The 19,909-nt window shown below is 41.0% G+C and overlaps 1 protein-coding gene across 3 annotated transcripts in view; it reads left to right on the top strand.

Moving 5' to 3' along the window:
* Cfap221 (cilia and flagella associated protein 221) overlaps nucleotides 1–19,909 on the top strand; it is a 121,585-nt gene that overhangs the window by 24,187 nt on the left and 77,489 nt on the right. For all 3 annotated transcript variants that reach the window (XM_005397660.1, XM_013521060.1, XM_005397661.2), the window contains exon 7: nucleotides 6,285–6,388. In XM_005397660.1, coding sequence (XP_005397717.1) covers nucleotides 6,285–6,388 — 104 coding nt within the window. The remainder of the gene's footprint in view (nucleotides 1–6,284; nucleotides 6,389–19,909) is intronic.

The following is a 19,909-nucleotide window of genomic DNA, read 5'->3' as shown; positions in this document are numbered from 1 at the left end:
AATGGCTGGTACACATTAAGGGCAAGTGTAAAAAAAACCAAACTAAAAAAACACACCTTTAAAAACAGAGATGGAACAAGATAATCATTCACTGGAGAAAAAGAGAGGCAAGAAAAAGAGAAAACAGTTGGGTTCCATTTTTCTGTGTAACAAACCACTCTAAAAGTAGCAGTGTAAAACAACAGCAAGCAGTCATTGATTTTGCTCAGGGACCTGCAAGTCAGGCATGGATTGCTACAACAGGCTTATTGCTGCTTCATGTAGTCAGCTGCACTGCTCAGCAGAACTGAAAGGTCCACTGCCAAGATGGGCCACTCACAGGCTGGCTATCCCTAAGTCTCTCTTTGTGGGCATCTCACAGCTGCTTGAGCTTCCTTATGACATGGGGTAGGGGGAGGCTCAGAGTGAGTAGCAGAAGAGAAGTAGAACTGGCTAGTTTCTTAGACCTTGCCTTAAGCAGCAGGTACCATGTCACCCTCTGTGTTCTATTGGTTATATAGTGATAGATCCCAGAGTCAAAGGGAACGAGGTAGATAGCCTCTCAATGCAGAGAATGCCAGTTTGTGGACTGTTTGTAAACTGCTCCAAAGCTTTCCCAGACTTACTTACCCCATACACCTCCATGGGAAGACTTCCCTTTACCTCGATAGTGTCCCCCTCTAATTTTATATGAACATAAGAACTACTGGCTAATTTATTGTTCCTTCTAAATCTAGCTATCTTCATTCTCGAGAAAAAGGACAAATCTTATTATGGTACAGTGGCCTGTTTTCTCTCTAGATATTGAGAGCTTTGAATTAGAGAGGATATTTGATTTTATATTGTCCTTCAGCAAGTTTCAGGGCATTTATTCTCTCAAAAACCAGAGAAGGGATGAAAAAGAAATTTGAATTTATTTTATTATGTTTACTTTCTCCAAGACAAATTTATGCTGTGTTATAATAGGCATACAGTTTGTACACGATCACAGTATAAAAGCTTAGTATTTAACAGTTTCTTCCCCCTGCCCCCCCCCCCGGTACCGGGGACCGAACTCACAACCTTGGGCTTGCCAGGGAGGCACTGTGCCACTGAGCTAAATCCCTAGCCCCATGTATTTAACAGTTTCAAGTTGGCTTTTCTTCAAAAATAGATAACAATTTTTCAAAAGCCTTTAACATATTTTTATACATAGCACAAGAATAATTAATAACATTGTTTAAATTATAAAGCAATAGAGATAAAAGTTGTGGTTACCTCCAGAAGTACTTTTACTTGGTTTTATATTTTAATTCTCTGCTTCCTATAAGTTATAGAAAAACTCTAAGCTCCAATTTCCTTCTGAGGAATAATAGTCACAAGGTATATATGTTTATTCAAAGTTCCTCATTGTAGATCAGTTTTGGGTTTCTTGTTTGTTTTTGTGGTACTGAGGATCCAACCCAGTGCTTTCCTTGCACTCAGTCACTGAGCTACACCCCCAGTCCTTTCTCTGTTGTTGTTGTTTTCTTGTTTTTGAAACAAGATCTCGCTTAGCTGCTCAGGGTGGCCTCCAGTTGCAAGCCTCCTGCCTCAGCCTCCCAAGTGATTGGGATCAAACATGTGTTCCTGGCCTATAGATGTTTTAATGGTTTTAGCAATGGGAATTTAGTTCAGACATTCTAATTCCACTCAGATCCTAGGGAGATTCTGTTTCTTTAAATATGAAAAACTTCTGAGTAAACTAAACTTTACATTACCTAAATTTCCTTTTGACTCAAATTCATCTTGACTGCCCTGGATCTATAATTTTAGTGCCAGCCACACTGATTTGACATCTGTAATAGGAACAGTAGCAATGATGGCAGAGTGCAGTGATTCTACTAAAATCCAGGTGACTTGCACCACTACCTCCCCTTCTCCACCGTGGCATATGGGATTTTGTGTTCCCATGGAGCTGTTTATTTTTCCAAACTGGTTAATGCCTCATGAACAAATCTTCATTAAACAAATACCTTGACAGTTTTAGAATTAAATCAAGAATTATCAGAGGTGTGAAGTTAATTGAAAACTAGGTATTTATGACCAATGGGAAAAGCCCCAAGCGGGTTTTTTGGGTTGCTTCAGTTAAGGAAAATGCCACTGTGCAACTTGTAGTAGAAGAGCCCAGAGTGTCAGACTGCATTGCTGGGAGAGTCCTGAGAAGACGCCTGCGAGTGCAGACCAAGGCAATACCGCCCATGAGGCCCTGTGAGTCCCTGGTCTTCACAGGCTCTTCTGGGATGGGTGAATGCTTGGCACTGACTTTACCCAAGGCTTACATCTCATGGACATGGGTAACTGTGTGCCTGAGTACCTTGTCATGTTGGTGGAGTTGCTGGCGTTCATTACAGCTGAGGGTCTGTTAGGTTGAATTTCTTTTAAAATGTAATGATCTTTGTATACTGTTTTTCAAAATTAGGAACCATCTCAGAGTGCTCAGATTGACTGGATACCTTTAGCAGAGCCTGATTCAGGGCAGAATTCATGAGTTTGTAGAAACATCTATGAGTGTTCATCTCATGTTAGCTGAAGAGTGTACCTGGCATGTGACCTTCATACAGAATTTGTGTCAGAAACACAAGGCCTGTGGATGTGATTGTAGGCCTGTCCCCTACCAGGGCTCTCATGTATGCACAGGACACTACATCATCTCACAGCTGAGAAGCAGCACTTACAAAATGAAGACCAGTAAAAACTGATTAGAAACAGAACATAGCCTGGCTTTCATCAGCACTCTCTGCATTCGGAGTGCAGGTCTCTCAAAAGTACATTTAGAGACATCTGGTCAAGATGGAGGAGTGAGTTTGTCCTACAAAGCCCCTCTTGTCCAGATATCTATTAGTGACAAATCAGATATGACAAGAGACCTCTAGAGAGACATGCCAGGCTCAGACACCAAGCAGACAACTCTGCAGCAGAAGCAGAATAGAAACACCAGGTGGGGAGCACAGCTCTAGGCCCTGAAGCTGGTGGTTGGGTCATAGAGTTCACGCTCATGGGGTCAGGGAGGCCACATGTCCCACTGATTCAGGGGATCTGCAGGCAGCCTTCTGCTTGAAACCAGGGAGGGGAAGGGTGCTCCTCCTTTGTACCCTTCCCATAGAAAAACGCTGAAAAGCCTCTGATGATCTGCTGCCTAGGCCTGGAGCTTCATGACCAGGTGTGGACGGAGAAAAGGACAATGACACCTGCTTGTGGTATGGAAGTACACCCCACTGCCTGGTGGCCCAGGAACTGCATGTACCCTCAAATAGCTTCCTGGTAGGGCCCACTAGGCAGCTGTAAAACTCAATATGGACTGAATCTTTTCACTCACAATGAGCCTGAAAATTCAAATTTCTTTTTTTTTTGTTTGTTTTTTTTCCAGTACCGGGAATTGAACTCACGACCTTGTGCTTGCCAGGCAGGCACTGTGCCACTGAGCTAAATCCTCAGCCCCCGAAAATTCAAATTTCAAAACACATGAATAAATCTCATGCTGAAAAAGACAACTATTAGAATATAATTGGATATATATATCCAGGTTACCTCTGTTCAGAGATGTAAACAAGCCTCGGGTAAAGTCAGTGAAATGAATTTTTTAAATGTTTGATAAAGACTTTGAAATAGATATATTTAGAGCCTGCAAGGAGATACATTTAGCAAATTTTTGTTTTAAAAAATCAAGGAATTCTGAAGCAAAAATAGGTGGAAAGAGTATGGTGCATTTCTGTAATCCCACCTACTACTAGGGAAGCTGAGGCAGGAGAACCAGAAGTTCAAAGTCAGCTGGACAACTTTGATCTTGTCTCAAAAAAGGGCAAAAATACAAGTGACCAAGCAGATAAGAAGAACCAATGAGAAATTTTAAAAATTCAAAATATAGACATTAACATTTAAAATCTGAATAGCTTATATACACTCTACACTTGACCTAGGTAATGAAAAGATTAATAAACTGAAAATGATACTTAGAATTACACCCAGAGTATAGCATAAAGAGATGAGAAACTTTACAGTTTCTCACAACGAATGAAGCATCATTCTTAGTGTTAAAACATTAAAATATTTCCAGTAAAATAAGATTCCTTCTATTGCCACCTCACTCAGTATGATACTGTAGGTTATCAATGCAATGATCAGGAAAAAAAAATGAGTTATGTGAACTGGAAAAGTAAATAGGAAAGAGTCCTGTGTTTTTTCTACATCATATGATGTTCTACATGGAAAAATCTAAGAATTTTCACAACCTATGGGAGACTGCAGCATGGTTTTAGATCAACACCCAGATATCAGCACCATTGCAACACACTGCTAATGAAGTATAAAAGGGGAAAAAACCCCACTCCCAGTAGCAATAGAAGCTAAAAGATACCTGCGCTTTGGTCTAAATGTTTGTGTCCCCCAAAATTCAAAAGTTGTAATCTAATCCCTAGGGTGATGGTATTAGGAAGTGTGCCTTTGGGAGGTGATTAGGTCACCACAGCAGACCAGGGGAGCATGAACAAGATTAATGTTACAAAAGAGACCTGGGAGCGCTTCCTGGACACGGTCCCCACATGAAGACGTTGAGAGGATGGCCATCTAGGATGCAGGAAGCAGATTGTCACTAGGTACTGTGACCCTGCTAACACCTCAATCCTGGATATATCCAGAACTAAAAGAAATGAATTTCTGTTGTTCATAAACCACTTGGTCTATAGATTTCTGTTACTGCAGCCCAACAAACCAAGACACCTAGAGGGTAAAATCTAATCAAAATGTACAAGCTCACTATGGAGAAACTTAAAAATTTTGATTGAAGGACATAAAATTAAACCTGACTAAATTAGAAGCAAGCCATGTTCATAAGTTTGGAACAGATTTAGTTCTTTCCAAAATAAAGATTGATAACACTGACTACTTTAAAATTAAAAACTTCTGTTCAACCAGACATGATAAATAAATCAAAAGATAAATTATGGGTTGGAAAACACATTTGCAGTGCAATATAATATATAAAAACTAATATGAGAATTTATAAAGGAATAATTGACCCAAGCTACCCACTAGAAAAATGAACACAGGATATGCACAGGCAGTTCCTAGAGGAGGTAACCTAAACGGATGCACAATAATAGAAGCTCAACTTCAAAGAATAGAGGATTATAATAGCATGAGATACTATGTCACCTCCGTCAGGTTGACAGAAATGAAAATGCCTGAAAATCCTAAATGTTCTAAAGCAGCAGAAACTCTCCTGTACTGCTAGTGGAAAGATAAGCTTGTAAAGACCGGCCAGGTGGCAGAAAGGCCATGATAGGATGGAATGGGCCATGAGGGATCAGGAGTTGAGCAGTATAGAAGAGATGCCTGGAGTTGAAGAAGTTGGCTGGTGGCCAGCGGAGATGGAACAAGGTGCAGAGAAAGGCAGGGATGCAGGGAGTGGCTTGTGAATGTTCCTCAAAGGGAGCCAGATAACCTGCCCCAACAGCAGTGTAGGAGCCAGGTAACTACTGCAGAGCTCTGCTGCCCCAGGCCTCCCTCGTCCCACAATCTCCAGCTCACCTGGGCTTGCCCTGGTGGAAGGAGGCACGTTATGGGAAACATGGGGCTCTCTGACAAATGCACCTTTGCCACAACTCCTCTGCTGCTGTATGTGACAGTTGCAAGCTTGCTTGGAAGTCATCTTTGTCTTGGGGTGCTAGAGCATTTCTGAATACGCAGACCCTTTCTGTGCTCACTAATGACTGCCGAACTTCTGACTGAGCAGTCTTCAGCGTATTTCAATCTAACACCACCCAAAGCACTGTTTTTTCAGTGCTGTCTGGTCCCAGGTGGTGAAGCCCAAGGCCTCTCCAGGCTTTCTATTAGGCCCATCCATGTAGGGTTTCCCAGGTTCCTGAGACCTCTGGTATAGTAGAATCACTTCTGCATGCTGCGAGTCTGCAAGATCAGCCCAGCGGCATTCAAGAGGGAGCAAGAGCAAGGGTGTTGAGGGCATGGATGCCGAGAACAGTCAACCTCAGGTGCATCAGTTTCTACCAATAACCAGCCATGTCACCTCATGCAGAACACTTGCACTCTCTTGTGCCTCAGTTTCCTCTTCTGTTAGTGGAGATAATCATAACCTACCTCATAGAATCAAAACAATTAATACATGAGAAGTGTGTATAAGACAGCCCCTGGCACACAGGAAGTGCTGGATTGACCTTGGCTGTCAGCATTGTGGTTTATTATACAAATTGAATCTCTGTTTCTTACTACTAGAAGAACTAGTTATGAAGAAAAATAATGTGCCTCATTTTTGTCTGTTTGTCTTGCAGCAAAACTTACATTATTCCTTTGCAGTGCAGCTGCCCCGTGGATTTTGAGTTCCAGGTCACTTTGATTCAGTCTCACCAAGCCTTTGTTATTGAGCCAACATCAGGTATGGAGAATCGAAGTTTCTGTTTCCAATTTCCCTGGAGTTCCCAGACAAAGGCTGGACTTGGAAAGTAGGTCTCAAGTTCTAAAAACACAGACTAAGTCATATTTGAATGTATTACCCTATTTTCAAATATGTAGTAACAGTGACAAATTTTATATAGCTGACATAATGTAAGTTGGAGTTACACACAGGAATGAGGGCACTTTTGGATAATTTGTATTCTACAGATGATGAGTAATAATGTTCAGGTGCATGTCTTCACAGGCCCAAACTTGAAACACGAAGTTAATACAGTCTAATTCTAATTTTGGTTCTTGGTATTCATTGGTTTTATGTTTTATTTTTTGAGATAGGGTCTTGCCATGTAGCCCAGGCTAGCCTTGAACTCACGACGATCCTCTTGCATTAGCCACCCAAGTGCTGGATTGCCAGTGTGTGCCACCACACCCAGTCTTCAATCACTGGTTTTGTATTCACTTTTTAATTCAATTTCAAATAAAATGGCAATGTGGTTTCTTCACAAGCTTTCAGAATCTCACTGCAGGGTCCAGTGAATTTTTTCTGTTATTGGAACAGTCTGTCCTTACGTGTCCAGATGCCATAAGCCCCTATGCTTTCAAAATGGGATCTCTTACATTTGAAAGTGAAATTTAACACTGGAAGTGATTTCTACTTCCCATTTTCTGTCTCTTTAGATTTAGATTTGGTATTTAAACATTTGTCCACAGTGGTCTGCTATGAATGCTAAAATAGTTTATTTTGATAAGTCTAGGTATGTATTTGTGTACACCTTTTTCGTAATTGCAAGTGAATATTTTGACCAGTGAATGAGTGTTCAAAGCAAAAACTTTGAATTAATTCTAAATTTTGAAATGCTTACAGGTTATTTTCTATAGAAATAGGAAACATTCTGAGATTTTAAAAATATAAGGTAATGATAGATTATATTGAATAAAATAAGACTTGATTCTCTTTCCAGAAAGAAAAGGTCTATTACTTTCAGCTGTTTGGGCCTTAAAGAGAAGGGAAAATAAATGGTTTCTAAAGTCTATTAAATAAGGCAATATTTTTGCTATATGCATATAGTTTATATTCTCAGAGTAAGCCTTTTGTTAGAATATGTTACACGTTGAGGCTGTTGTATGCTAGGCACTATTCTAAGAGAGATGTCCATATTCTTCACCTGTACCAATACCGTATTGGGTCAGTACTGTTATTTCCATTTTATTGACACAAGTGTGAGGCACCAAAGGGTTAAAAACCTTGTCCAGTGCCACTTAATAGTAAGTGATAGGCCCAGGAAGATGGCTCAGCAGCACAGCGCCTGCCTGCCAAGTGCAAGGTCCTGAGTTCGATTCCTGGTAGCAAAAAACAAAAAAATAATAAGTGACAGAGGTAAGATTTGAACCCACTCAGTCTGGCTCCAAAGTCTGTGTGCTGCTTTGTAAAGTACAAGTTGAATTTACATCTTAACTCTGAAGAAGTTATAAAAATTTGCCCTACAAGATATGTTGGCAAAGTGAGTCAGCTACTTGGTCTTGGTTTACATGACTTGGAGAAGTGGAGCTCTTAGCAAGAAAGAGGAAATACAGCTGCCCCCACCCCTGGGCCAGACCAAGTAGCTTGTTCAGCACTGCTGGTGGCTCATGGGAATGGGGCAGAAAGGGAGTCAAACACCAGATAAGAGTTTAGACCACATCATTGCCCCCAAATATAGATCACTTGGGAAAACTATGAAACTCAGGGACTCTTCCCTGATAATTTGGGTTTAGTGAGTCTGGGAAGGGCCTGGTTTTCTACACCTTTCATAATGCCCTAGCTGCATGTGATTATGATTGGGACATTCTTAGAGTGTTTGAGAATCATTGAGCTGGTTTGATCTGTAGGTCCTGCCCCACCTGATGGGCTATATTCTGTTCAGTTCCAGAGGCAGAAGGAAGCACTTAGATTTCTGAGCAACTATCATGGGAGCTGGTTTATAGACAGACCAGGGTGTGCACAGTGTGCAGATACAGTGAGGTGGGTATGGCCAGGAGGCAAGGAAATTGTGGTGTTGGGATAAAATAATGTGGGTCTCTAAGGCCTAAATGGAGTTGGTGTCAGGAAAAGGGAAAAAATCTGGACAACTGACTGCCCAAACATACTGCTCTAAAACTCTGTGCCCTAAGGCCAAGAACATTAAATTACCATAGGAGTTTTGAAATATAACCTGTAAAACTTGTGGATTACATAGATAAAAGCGATAGTGTTTGAGCAGAGTTCACTGACTACTGTGTGGGAAACACTTACCAAACCCTTCAGGCTGAGTGCTCAGATTATAAAACGTACAGCCACATAATTAAGACCAATGTGTGATCCTTGAGCTATTTTGTCTGACCCATCTCTTAGGCTCTTGTGGTTGTTCTGGTGGTACTTTTTTTGGTCTGTTGCTTGTACTTTAAATTCCTCTTTTGAATGAAATTAAATTGACTATACCAGGTTGAAGTCAAGAGAGAGTTAAGCATAGGGACATAGATTTTGACATCACCTGGGTACTGATGAAGGGACTAGATATGAGGTTACCCAAGAATGAGTGTGGGTAAAAAAGAGAAGTAGGCTGAAGACTCATCCCTGAGCCTTTTAGCCCTCAGAGGACAGCACAAAAAAGTGGACCCAGGAGCAGAGATCTCAGAGGAAATTCAGGAGAATTGACCAAAGAAATGAATGAAAGAATCCACGCCAGGCCACTTACATTCAGAGGCCCTAGAAACTGCCTATTCAGGAGGCCCATATGGTGAGGTATTAGTCTTGGCTGGCTGAGATCAGTTGACCGCAGCAATAGTCATTGTACTTGACCCAGAGCATAATGCCTGTACCTTAACAAAATTGTTACTTCTATTGTTTATCCCAGGATCCTCCACTGAGGCTCAGAAAGAGGCCAGAGATGTCCCAGGCCTTTTTCCTAGTTGGAAACTCTGTCTTCCAGGAGGCTGGAAGAGAAAACCAACTTCAGTTATAGGACAGCAGGCCCATCTGTGGGTCCCACAGCACTGGTCTAGAGAGAGTGCTATGCCAAAAATCAGGCAATAGCATCAGAGGGAAAAAAATCACTCCACTCTGGAAATCAGTATGGAGATTCCTCAAAAAGCTAGGATCAGAGGTCCTGTTCAACCGAGCTATTCTCTTCTAGGTATCTTCCTAGAAGAATTAAAAACATCATACCACTGTGATATATGTACACCTTTGTTTATAGCAGCACAATTTATAATAGCTTGGAAGCAACCCAAATGCCCATCAACTGAGATATGGATTTAAAAATGTGGTCTTTTTATACAGTGGAATACTACTCAGCCATAAAGAAGGATAAACTTGAGACTTTTATAGGTAAATGGATGCAACTTGAGACCATACTCATAAGAGAACTAAATTAGACTCACATGTATAAACATAGTATTGTCTCTCTAGTGTAAGAAACTGGTAGAGTACAGAAGGCCTAAAGTATACAATAGATATTGTGAAATGGGAATTGTTCAAAAGAAAAAAGGAACTCGGATGGGGGAAAAGGGAAAGGAAGGAAGGGAAAAAGGGAAAAAACGCAAAATTTGTTATACTACTAGTGTCTTTTAGGTCATTGAAAAGGAAGATTTGTGCTAATATCAATTGGAGGGTTTTTTATGCCCTTATCTTGTACTCTGAGTAACTACTTCAAAGATAACAATAAACAATGTATGAGCTATTGTTATTCTCCTATTATTTTGTTATGGAATTTTTTCCATAAAATAAAAAAATTACTCTAGGTGCAAATAAATGTGGAAGAGGGGCTGGGGATTTAGCTCAGTGGCATAGCGACTGCCTGGCAAGCACAAGGTCGTGAGTTCGATTCCCGGTACTGGCAAAAAACAAAACAAACCCAAAAAAAATGTGGAAGAAATTGGACTGAGCAAATATAAATGTCTTCTAAAAGGTTTTATACAAGTGAAATATATTTATCATAAAAAGTTAAAGCACTGAAAAAAAGTACAAAATCTAAGTTGAAAACATATTGCCTAGAAATAACCACCACCCCAGAAATAACCATCTGAACATTTGTTAAACATTGTTACAGACACCCTTCCATGCTTATGTACAGAGAAAGAAAAGGAGAGAGACTAGAACATCCAACGAGATATAGAGATAGATAAAGCTATTTTAAAAATAGGATTGTATTATGGTAAAAATATTGTTTCTGTTCTTTAATACTGGCTGAAGAAAAATGAGTGAGGCTGAAGGCGTTCATGAGCTTCTTTGCTACAAGCAATACCTATTCCTAAAATTTACTGCAATATTAAGAAATTACTAAAACATTAAAAGTTAAGATTCTCCATTTTCTTCAACTGCATGCCTCAATTCAGCCAGAATTTTGGCCCTGTAAGATGGACAAAGAACATGTGCTCTTTTTTTCACATCCCTCCTTTCAGTTCCTAGTGCTACTAGGTGATTTTATGCTCTCTTGCTCTACAACATTTACTTCCTGTCTTATGACCATAAATATCACATCTTAGTTACTTTTCTCTCATTGCTGAGACAAAATACCCAACACCCAGAGTTAAAAGAGTGAAGGTTAATTTAGTTCATTGTTTGTAGAGGTTTCAGTCCGTAATCAACTGGCTCTAAGGCAGGGTGGCATGGTAGAGAGGCAACAATTCATGGCAGCAAAAGACAGCAAAAGCAACACGACGAAAAGGGAGAAGCAAGCCTCTTTTCTGTCCCTTGTATTGTATGCAGGCTACCCACCCTAGGGTGGGAGTTGCACTGACAGCCCCAACCCTAGCATTAGACAATGAACCAGTCACAAACTCTAGGTTTAGCCACCTCAGAAAAGCCTGCCCCCATGACTGCATGAGGCTTTGGGAGTGACAGAGCAAGCAAGTCCAACAAGACAGGCACTCACAAGAGACCAAAAAGGCAGGAACAAGGAAACCTTTATTGGACAGCCCGCTGACAGACAGTCCCTGACCAAGAGTCAGAGATGTCCACCCGGATCTGGATCTCACCTTCGATTTAAGTACATTTTTAGGTTTCCATAGTAACCATTACCTCATTTTTTGGAATTTTACAGGAATATCACACAATTATCACAATGTTTACCTTTCCCAGAAGCAGTGGGTCAGCTGGATTTCAGGGGACCATTGTGGTCTAACATTTAGCCTGCTACCCAATTTGTCCTGTTTGTTCTGTTCTTATTTTATAACTCTGTACTGGCTTATAACTTAACAAAGGGGAGGGGGTTCAACTACAGTTTAAGTGAACTTTAAGTGACTTCTCTTAAAATGGAGTTATAAAAAAGAAAATGGAGTCTCTCTTGCCCTGTCAGGGGGACATCCACACACAAACTATAACACCACAGTTACTTAGTTTCTGTTAAAATGGAGCCAAGGTTTCCCCCTCCAGTCTTTATTCTGAAATAAAGATTCTTTATTTCAGTTCTTTATTTATTTCAGTTCTTTCTCTAGCTGTATGGATTCTGTCTCCTACTGGCTTGTTAACCACATGATTCTAGAGTCACATGCCTAGAATGCCTGCATGTTTGAGAATGGCTTTCTGTTGGCTGTGATCTTGAAGGACAATGTGACTGGGTATAGAAGTTTTAGCTTTCAACTTTGTTCACCTCATATTTCTGTAGGTATTTTTGATTGTCCTCTGGCTTGGATCTTTTGAGAATTAAGAGACTGGGTTGCATTTTTTCCCATTGAAGCCAAATTCTGGTTGTGCTCAGGATTTTTCTTTTTCAGTGTTGAGAATAATTTACAAGGGTATGTACTAGTGTTGTTCTGAATCATTTTGTTTTCCTAGAGCATGGCATGTCCTTTGTAACCTCAAGAAAAATGATTCATTATTTTTGGAAATTTCCTGACTGCTAGAACCTTTCATATTTTAATATGCTATTTCATTATCTTCCTTGGAGATATTAATTATGTGCATATGTTGGTTCTCCTTTGGCCTCATTATCTACTGTCTGCTTGAAAAGAATTTATTTTGTATGAATTCCTCTTTCCTACCTGACATGTACCTACCTGTGTTTTTGGCTTGTGTGTATATGTCTATGCATGTGTGTGTATGTTCACATACGTGGTATGATAAAAAATACAGTGAATGTTTAATTTTTAAAATTCATTATAGTAAAAGATACCTTGACATTAATCATCCTCAAAATTATCCCCTGCTTCTTTGAACATAGTGACTCCATCCTTCTTGCCACTTTCTGAAATAGTTCTGGAAGTCCTCTTTCATGAGCATTTCTAGTTGCACTATTGTAACTGCCTCAAGTCCTAAATCTATTCAAAATGTTTACCTTTCACAATCATATTGACTTTGGAGAACAGCCAGATGTTGCACAGTGGCAGATCTGGTGAACAGTAGATGAGGACACACTACAGTGTTTTTATTTGACTGCCCCAAATGTGCAATTAACTAGGTGTGATCAAAACATATAGTGAATTTTTATATTTTTAAAATTTATTACAATGAAAGACCTATTGTCGTTAATCCCCTTAAAATATTCCTCCTCTCTTTGAACACACTTGTCCCATCATTCTTGGCAGCATGTCTTTTACTGTAATAAGTTCTTTTTTAAATTTAAACACTGTAGTTTTCAGTCACCTCTTGTATGCGTGTTTCTTGTTTCTTGCCTTGCATTTCCATCTTCATGACAGCTCCTCCCCTTTTTCGTTTGTTTCCTGAGCTCCACCAACTCTTTTGTCATCTCCTTCCAGTGTGTTTTAATATGACTTCCTTGAATTCTGGTGACTCCCCTTGTGGCAAGGCCAAGTTCTTTAAGACTCTGGTCAACCTCTGTGTTCTAAGATTGTCCCCTTGTGATGTGTGCTCATCATTGGATTTTGTTTCTTTTCCTTTCTTCCTTTATGTATTAATTTTTAATATTGGAGTTTACATGCATAATATCTGTGTTGGTTCTACTTGACATTTTACTCAATTTTGAATAAGACCTGCCACCAGCAGAAGAATAATGCGAAGGAAAGGATAAATAATAATAATTATATTAGTAGCTAGTGTTCACCTCATGGCAGATACCACTCCAAATGCAGAACTCTTTTGATACTCATTGTATATCTCTTTGTACATCTACCTTATGGTTTGTGTCTAGATGTCCCTCTAAAGCCTCATGTGGTTATGGAGGGCAGGCTTTTCTGAGGTGGCAGAATCTAGAATTTGTGACTGGTTCATTGTCTAGTGCTGGGATTGGAGGTGTGAGTGCTATACCTGCCCTAGAGCAGGTTGCCTACATACAATGCCCTAGGGTGGGTAGCCTGCATACAATATAAGGAACAGAAAAGAAGCTTACTTCTCCCTTTTATTCTTGTTGCTTTTGCTGTCTTTCACTGCCTTGAACTGTTGCCCCTCAGCCATTCCATCCTGCCTCTGAGCCCCTGATTATGGACCAAAACCTCTATGAACTGGGAGCTAAATAAACCTTTCCCCCTTTAACTTTGGGTGTTGGGTATTTTGTCCCAGCAACAAGAGAAAAGTAAAACAGTCTACAAAGTAGATTCTATTATTACTTCCACCTTGCAGATGATGAAACTGAATCAGAGTGTTTGAGTGACTTACCCAAGAGCACATAGTCAATAAGTGGCAGAGCTGGGCTTGGAATGCAGGGAACCCATGTGTTCAAGCATCCTGGGAGAATGTCTGCCTCACTACCCTGTACTCACAGGAGAGCCACTGAACCATCCTGCTATGTGCTGTCATGCTGTGATCACTGTCTCTCCCCCACATACACATCACCTCTAGTCACTTTCTGAAGCAGATCCAAGGTCACAGACAATAGTAAGGACGTAGTGGCATAGCTGCTTCTTCTGTGCCCTCCCTGATACTCTAAGGTGTTGGGGTCAGATATCTCTTCTTATTTTCCCTACTTTGCCAGCACCAGCCACACTCCTTAATTTTGTCACTTTAACCAAAGGGTAATATTGTGTGTGTTTTTTTTGGTTTTGTTTTGTTTTTTTGTTTTTCTTCCAGTACCAGGAATTGAACTCGCGACCTTGCACTTACCAGGCAGGCACTTTGCCACTGAGCTAAATCCCCAGCCCCTGTGTGTGTTTTTAAGATGATGAAATCTGTAACTTCTGGCTCTCAGCATACTCCTATGGCTCCGTTTATATCTCATAGTCACATTCTTATTTGTGATTTGGGGCTGTAGTTATTTTCCTTGTTTAACTAATTTTTTTTCTCCCCACTTTTTCCTTTTCCTTCTATTGTTTTGGTGAGTTCTGAAGGAAGCTCACTGAGTTTTTTGTTGTTGTCATCTTTTTGAGACAGGGTTTCACCATGCAGTTCAGGCTGGGCTTGAACTCGCAGCAGTCCTTCTGCCTCAGCCTCTGGAGTGCTGGGATTACAGGCCATTGAATTTAAAATAGTTTACTTAACCAGCTTTCACCAGCATTGCTCTGGGATTGATTTCTATGGGGTCTACTTCCTCCCCTGCAGCCCTGCATTAGCCAGGCAGTCAGCCATCTATCCGTCCATCTGTCCGTCCATCCATCCATCCACCTATTCATCCACCCGTCTATCTATTTATCTATCCATCCATTCCATAAGTAACTACTGAGCATCTGCTGCACATCAGACACTGTCCTCAACAGTGGGAGACCACAAGTAGACATGGTGCCTGTTGTACTGGAGCTGAGATTCCAGTGAGGGAAAGAGGTAAGCACAGATGCAAAGAAGGTTATAAGCACTGAGTAAAAATGTTTTAATAAAGCCTGGTGAAGTGACTAAGTGGCTCTTCTCAATTAGGTGGTCAGGAAGAGCTTCTCTGACAAAAAGTCCCAGCATCTTTGACCTGATAGACAGAGAGATACCAGACTGGGGAGACACTGGGTAAAAGAGGTAGCACCCAGTACAAAGGCATCAAGGCTGGCACCAACATGGCCTGGTCACATTCAAAGTGCATTAGTCATCTTTCCCACTGCTGCTATCCCCACAATTTAAAGGAGAAGAGGATTATTTGGTTCATGGTTTCAGAGGATTTAGTACATGGTCAGCTGGCTTTAAGGCAGAAACATCATGGTAGAAGGATGTGGCAGAGGAAAACTCTCACTTTACAATGGGAGGGCAGCAGATTGGGGGACCAGTGCCTGAGAGGAAAGGGTCAGGGACCAGATATAGACCCCAACGTGACCCACCTAGAAATACCCAGAAGTGTGCTTTACTAATCCCATAGCTCAAGTCAATCAGTTTGGCAGTCCAGCTGAACTGTTACACAAGGGAAAAGCCAGAGCCCAGGCTGGAAGGGCAAGGAGGGGGGAAAAGGGTGCAAGAATCAGCTGGGGAGGCCAGAAAGAGCTTGAGTCAGGAGGAGATAGTGTGTGGTTCTAAATAGGATTAGTATCTACTAGAGGACAGCAGGTCCTGCTGTATATTTTAAAAGATCTTTTTGGCTCCTTAAGGAACAGTAGAGCAGAGCGGCACAGGTAGAAGACAGTAGCCCAGATCGGAAAGAAGCAGAGGTTAGCAGAGAGGGAGACAGCAAGGGGTGGATAGTAGAATGGACAGGCTTTGCAGAAGGGCCAAGCAAGACTTGTGGGCCAGGAGATGGCCCCTGGTTCAAGCATGAATCATGAACTGTGCTTCGTACAACAGCTTGAACACTGGAGTAGCTTCATACACTACCCCTGTATCTTTATGTTGCTGAACACAGTAACCAGTACAGTGGGCATGCAGTGTGTGTGTGCTAAGGGCATTGTTTCCAACAGGCACATTATGTGCTTTCCAGAAAAGAGGTTGCTGGCCCAGTTTCATCCTTCACTCAACACCTCCTCAGCTTCCCATTCCCACAAGCAGAGCCCCCAGTGCCTTGTACTCACTCTAGCATCTGCTCTGATGAATAGGAATGGAAAGGAAAGTTAACAGATTCCAAAAGAACTCAGGGCCGGGAATATAGCTCAGTGGCACAAGTGCTTGCCTGGCAAAAGAACTCATTTTATCACTTATTTCTAGTTCCAATTGAAATATCTTGCTGGAGGGAAAAAAAGAAATAAAGATTAAAACAAGTGTGGGCATTCTCAGCAGTGGAAGTGTCTGTGCAGCATGAGCCTTCACCTGCTGAGGCTGAGCGGAAGTTGGTACTTTCTGGGAAATTCAGAAGTGGATGTGTATCCAAAGCTGAGGGCTTATGTATGTTACACCTCTTCACAGTAATTCTCTAGGCCGAGCTTTTAGAACAGGCCATTTAGAGCAGCCGACTCCTGTCTTCTGACCTATAGTTTCTTCTGCTTTGGGCACTTGTGTGAAGCAAAAGGAAAGATCTAGGCTCTGAGAAGCTCACCCTATGGCTTGGTGTCAAGGGACAATTGCCTCTTTCTTTTTGAAAACTCAGCTGAGTCAAGTATAAGTTTTTCAAAGAAAAATTTCCTTTTCCTGCCACTTCATGGTAACCGAAGCACAATAAATTATTCCCTGTGTTATGTGACCTTAAATCTTGGGAAGGCCATAATTATAAGACATGCACTGTTTGTGAAGCATTTTCCCAAGACCCCATAAATGATTTTCTTCTTTAAGCCTTGTCCCATTTTTACGGATGAGAAAACTGAGCTCAAGTGAGGTGTACAAGGTAAGTCGTAGTCATAGATCTCCTATGTGACCAAACAAGGGTGTGTGTCAGGGTCCATGTGGCCTCTGGGCTGTTCTCTCATCCCACACCCTGGGCAGCAGTGGTGGCCTGTGAGTCATCAGTGTGAGACAGAGGCTCACCCTCCCTTCCTGAAGCTCTCCCTTGTAATTCAGCAAATAGAAGGCTCAAATTGCTCAAAGCTGCTGCTCAAATTGTCAACAGTTTGCTCATGGATGATTTTTAAAATAACGTAGCTATTTGTTTCCCAGCTCAAGCTTAGAAGGATTAAGTAGTTTATCCCAAATCCCATAGTTAGTAGACTCCTAAATCTTGGAAGATTAAAGCCAATCCTTGCTAACACTTCAAGCATGTGGGTTGAATGACTCTGTGACAATTAAGGGAAAATAATCTGTACTTTGTGTGCTGTTTGGAAGGGGTTGTTGTTTTAAAATCATAACAGTATTGATGATTTCACTTAAATGTGGAATCTAAAACAGTTGATCTCGTAGAACTAGAGACTAGAATCATGATTACCAGTGGCTAGGGCAACACAGTTACAGTTAGGGCAGCAAGTTCTGGTATGCTATGCACAGTAGGAGAAAAGTGCATTGTATAATTGAAAATCGTTAGAAGAGAGAATTGAGACTGTTTCTCCACAAAGAAATGCTAAATATTTGAGGTGATGAATATGCTTATTGCCCTGGCATCATGACATTATAAATATATTGAAATACCACACTGTATAGTTATGATGTGCCAATTAAGAATAAAATAAAACATAAAATTATAATATGATGCAGAATGTAAGAGAGAAGAAATTTTTACTAATTATACTCATCCTGGGCCTTTGTGCACTAAAGTGTAATGTGGTCTTTTTTGTATGTTGTTTTGTTTTGTGTTTTTGAAATGGTCTCATGTACTACAGGCTGGCCTTGAACTCACTATGTAGCCCAAGCTGCCGTCGAACTCATGGCGATCCTCCTGCCTTAACCTCCCAAATGCTGGTATTACAGGCATGCACACCCAGCCAATAATGTGCTTTTATTTTGTTCATCTCCTTTAGTAATTACCCATATTTATGCACAGATTTTATATAAATATAATCTCAACAAAGGCAGTGATATTTCATGGCAGTGACTTCATTTATCACGGTGGCATTTTTCAGTGCTGTTATATTTTCTTCATAACGTACATTATATTGATTAACTAGGGTTTTCTTAGCCTTTAGTTCATTTCTATGTTGTGTTCTCCTCACCCCCCATCTCTGCCCACCACCCTCCCTGACCTGTGATTTAGCACCATCTCTGGTTATGTTAAGGATAGCCATCTGAAATTGGCCCCAGATAAAATGGGACTGAAGCTACAAAATAGTGGCTTGGCTTTTTTAAGTTAAATCGTATTAGGGGAATGTCTTTCTTCCTTTCAAAACATGGAACACCCTCTCTTTTGTACCAGTGTGAGTTTTGCCAAGTAGTGAGATGTGACTGCGTAGCATACCTTCTTCGGCTGTTCACATTAGACAGTCAGCTGCCACTGTGCTCTGGTAACAGAGCTGTGCTAACTGATGTCCCTATGACTGAAAAAAGCAGTTTACTCTGGTTGCCTAGTCTACATCTCCATGGTGTACTTTGTGTATTAAGTGTGGGCTGACAGCACTTAAAAATAAATCAGCCAGGTAAAGGCAAACATTAATCCTTGCTCCAGGGCCTGTTCTTATTTTTGAAGTAAATGAACCTAGAGCAAAAACAATAGGATGTGCTAAAACTAAATCTCCTAATGAATTATGGGTCATACAAGTGTATTTTCTGAACAGGTGGGTGGACAGTGTATTGAGACCCACTGAATCATGGAGAATCAGGGTTTCTTCTCATCTTATATTCAACTGGCTAATAGACTCAAACTCCTCTGCTGATTTCTTCTTCTCTGCTCTTGTCAGAGCTGGTGTCATCTAATGATTTTGTCTTTCACACTCAAGAAATTGTCAATTACCTAAGTACTGTACAAGGGATCCAGGAAGATAAATGAGCTAGGGGCCTGGTGTCTTCCCTTGGGGGTTACAATCTAGTGGAGAGAAGGAAAGTTTGAAAGGTAACACTTCACATAGTACAAGAGTCCCATGGGGCAGGTGAAAGCTTATCAGAGAAAAGCTTCCAGTTAATGGAGTGGCAGAGGAGTTTCATGGAATGCATAGGTTGAGGTAAGCTTTCAAGTTTGGATCCACTTGAACAGCAATCAAAAATAGTTTATTGAGTTGAGAAGACAGTGATGTACGAGTGCCTGCTTTCCTAAACCTTGCATTCTAGTTTTAGGGAAGGCAGACAGTAAATGAGATCATTTTAAGGAGTAGCCCAGTGATGGTGAACCTATGATATGCATGCTGCAGCCAGCTGTTTGTTATCATTGAGAATGCTAAAAAGTTTACCATCGCTGAAGTAGGCAAAGCAGCTAATACATCAGGAGAGTTTTCCAACCCTAAGGAACAGCAAGTGTGGAGATCCTGAAGCAGCAGGAGCCAGAGACTAGGGATTAGAGAGAAGGCCTTGTCCTCCCAGGTCTTTATTCCAGCATCTCCTCAGCAGGGGCCTTTCAGCCCCCATATCAACTTTATTTTTCACATTAGTATTTATGACTTTGTATTTTATATTAATTTGTTTATTTTTGTTTGCTATTCCTACTAGAAAATAAACTCCAGAAGAATTGGGACTTTCTTTCATTTATTGTTGCATCACTGAAACCACACCAGACACACAGTGAATGCTTAATAAATGTTTGCATGGATGCACAAATCATTCGTGTGTTTGAGCACAGAAAGAAGGAAAGGAAGGATGCTAGTTTCAGGGGACAGCCACAACAGAAAGGAGGGTAGGCCGAGTGATAAGGAGGAAGTGGGAAAAGTCTCTGTGAGATGGTAGAAAGACTAGATGCTCAGG

Source organism: Chinchilla lanigera, unplaced genomic scaffold (assembly GCF_000276665.1).
Source record: "Chinchilla lanigera isolate Chin_1 unplaced genomic scaffold, ChiLan1.0 scaffold00058, whole genome shotgun sequence".
In the NCBI taxonomy this organism is placed as follows: Eukaryota; Metazoa; Chordata; class Mammalia; order Rodentia; family Chinchillidae; genus Chinchilla; species Chinchilla lanigera.
This window is presented reverse-complemented; position numbering and strand designations above follow the sequence as displayed.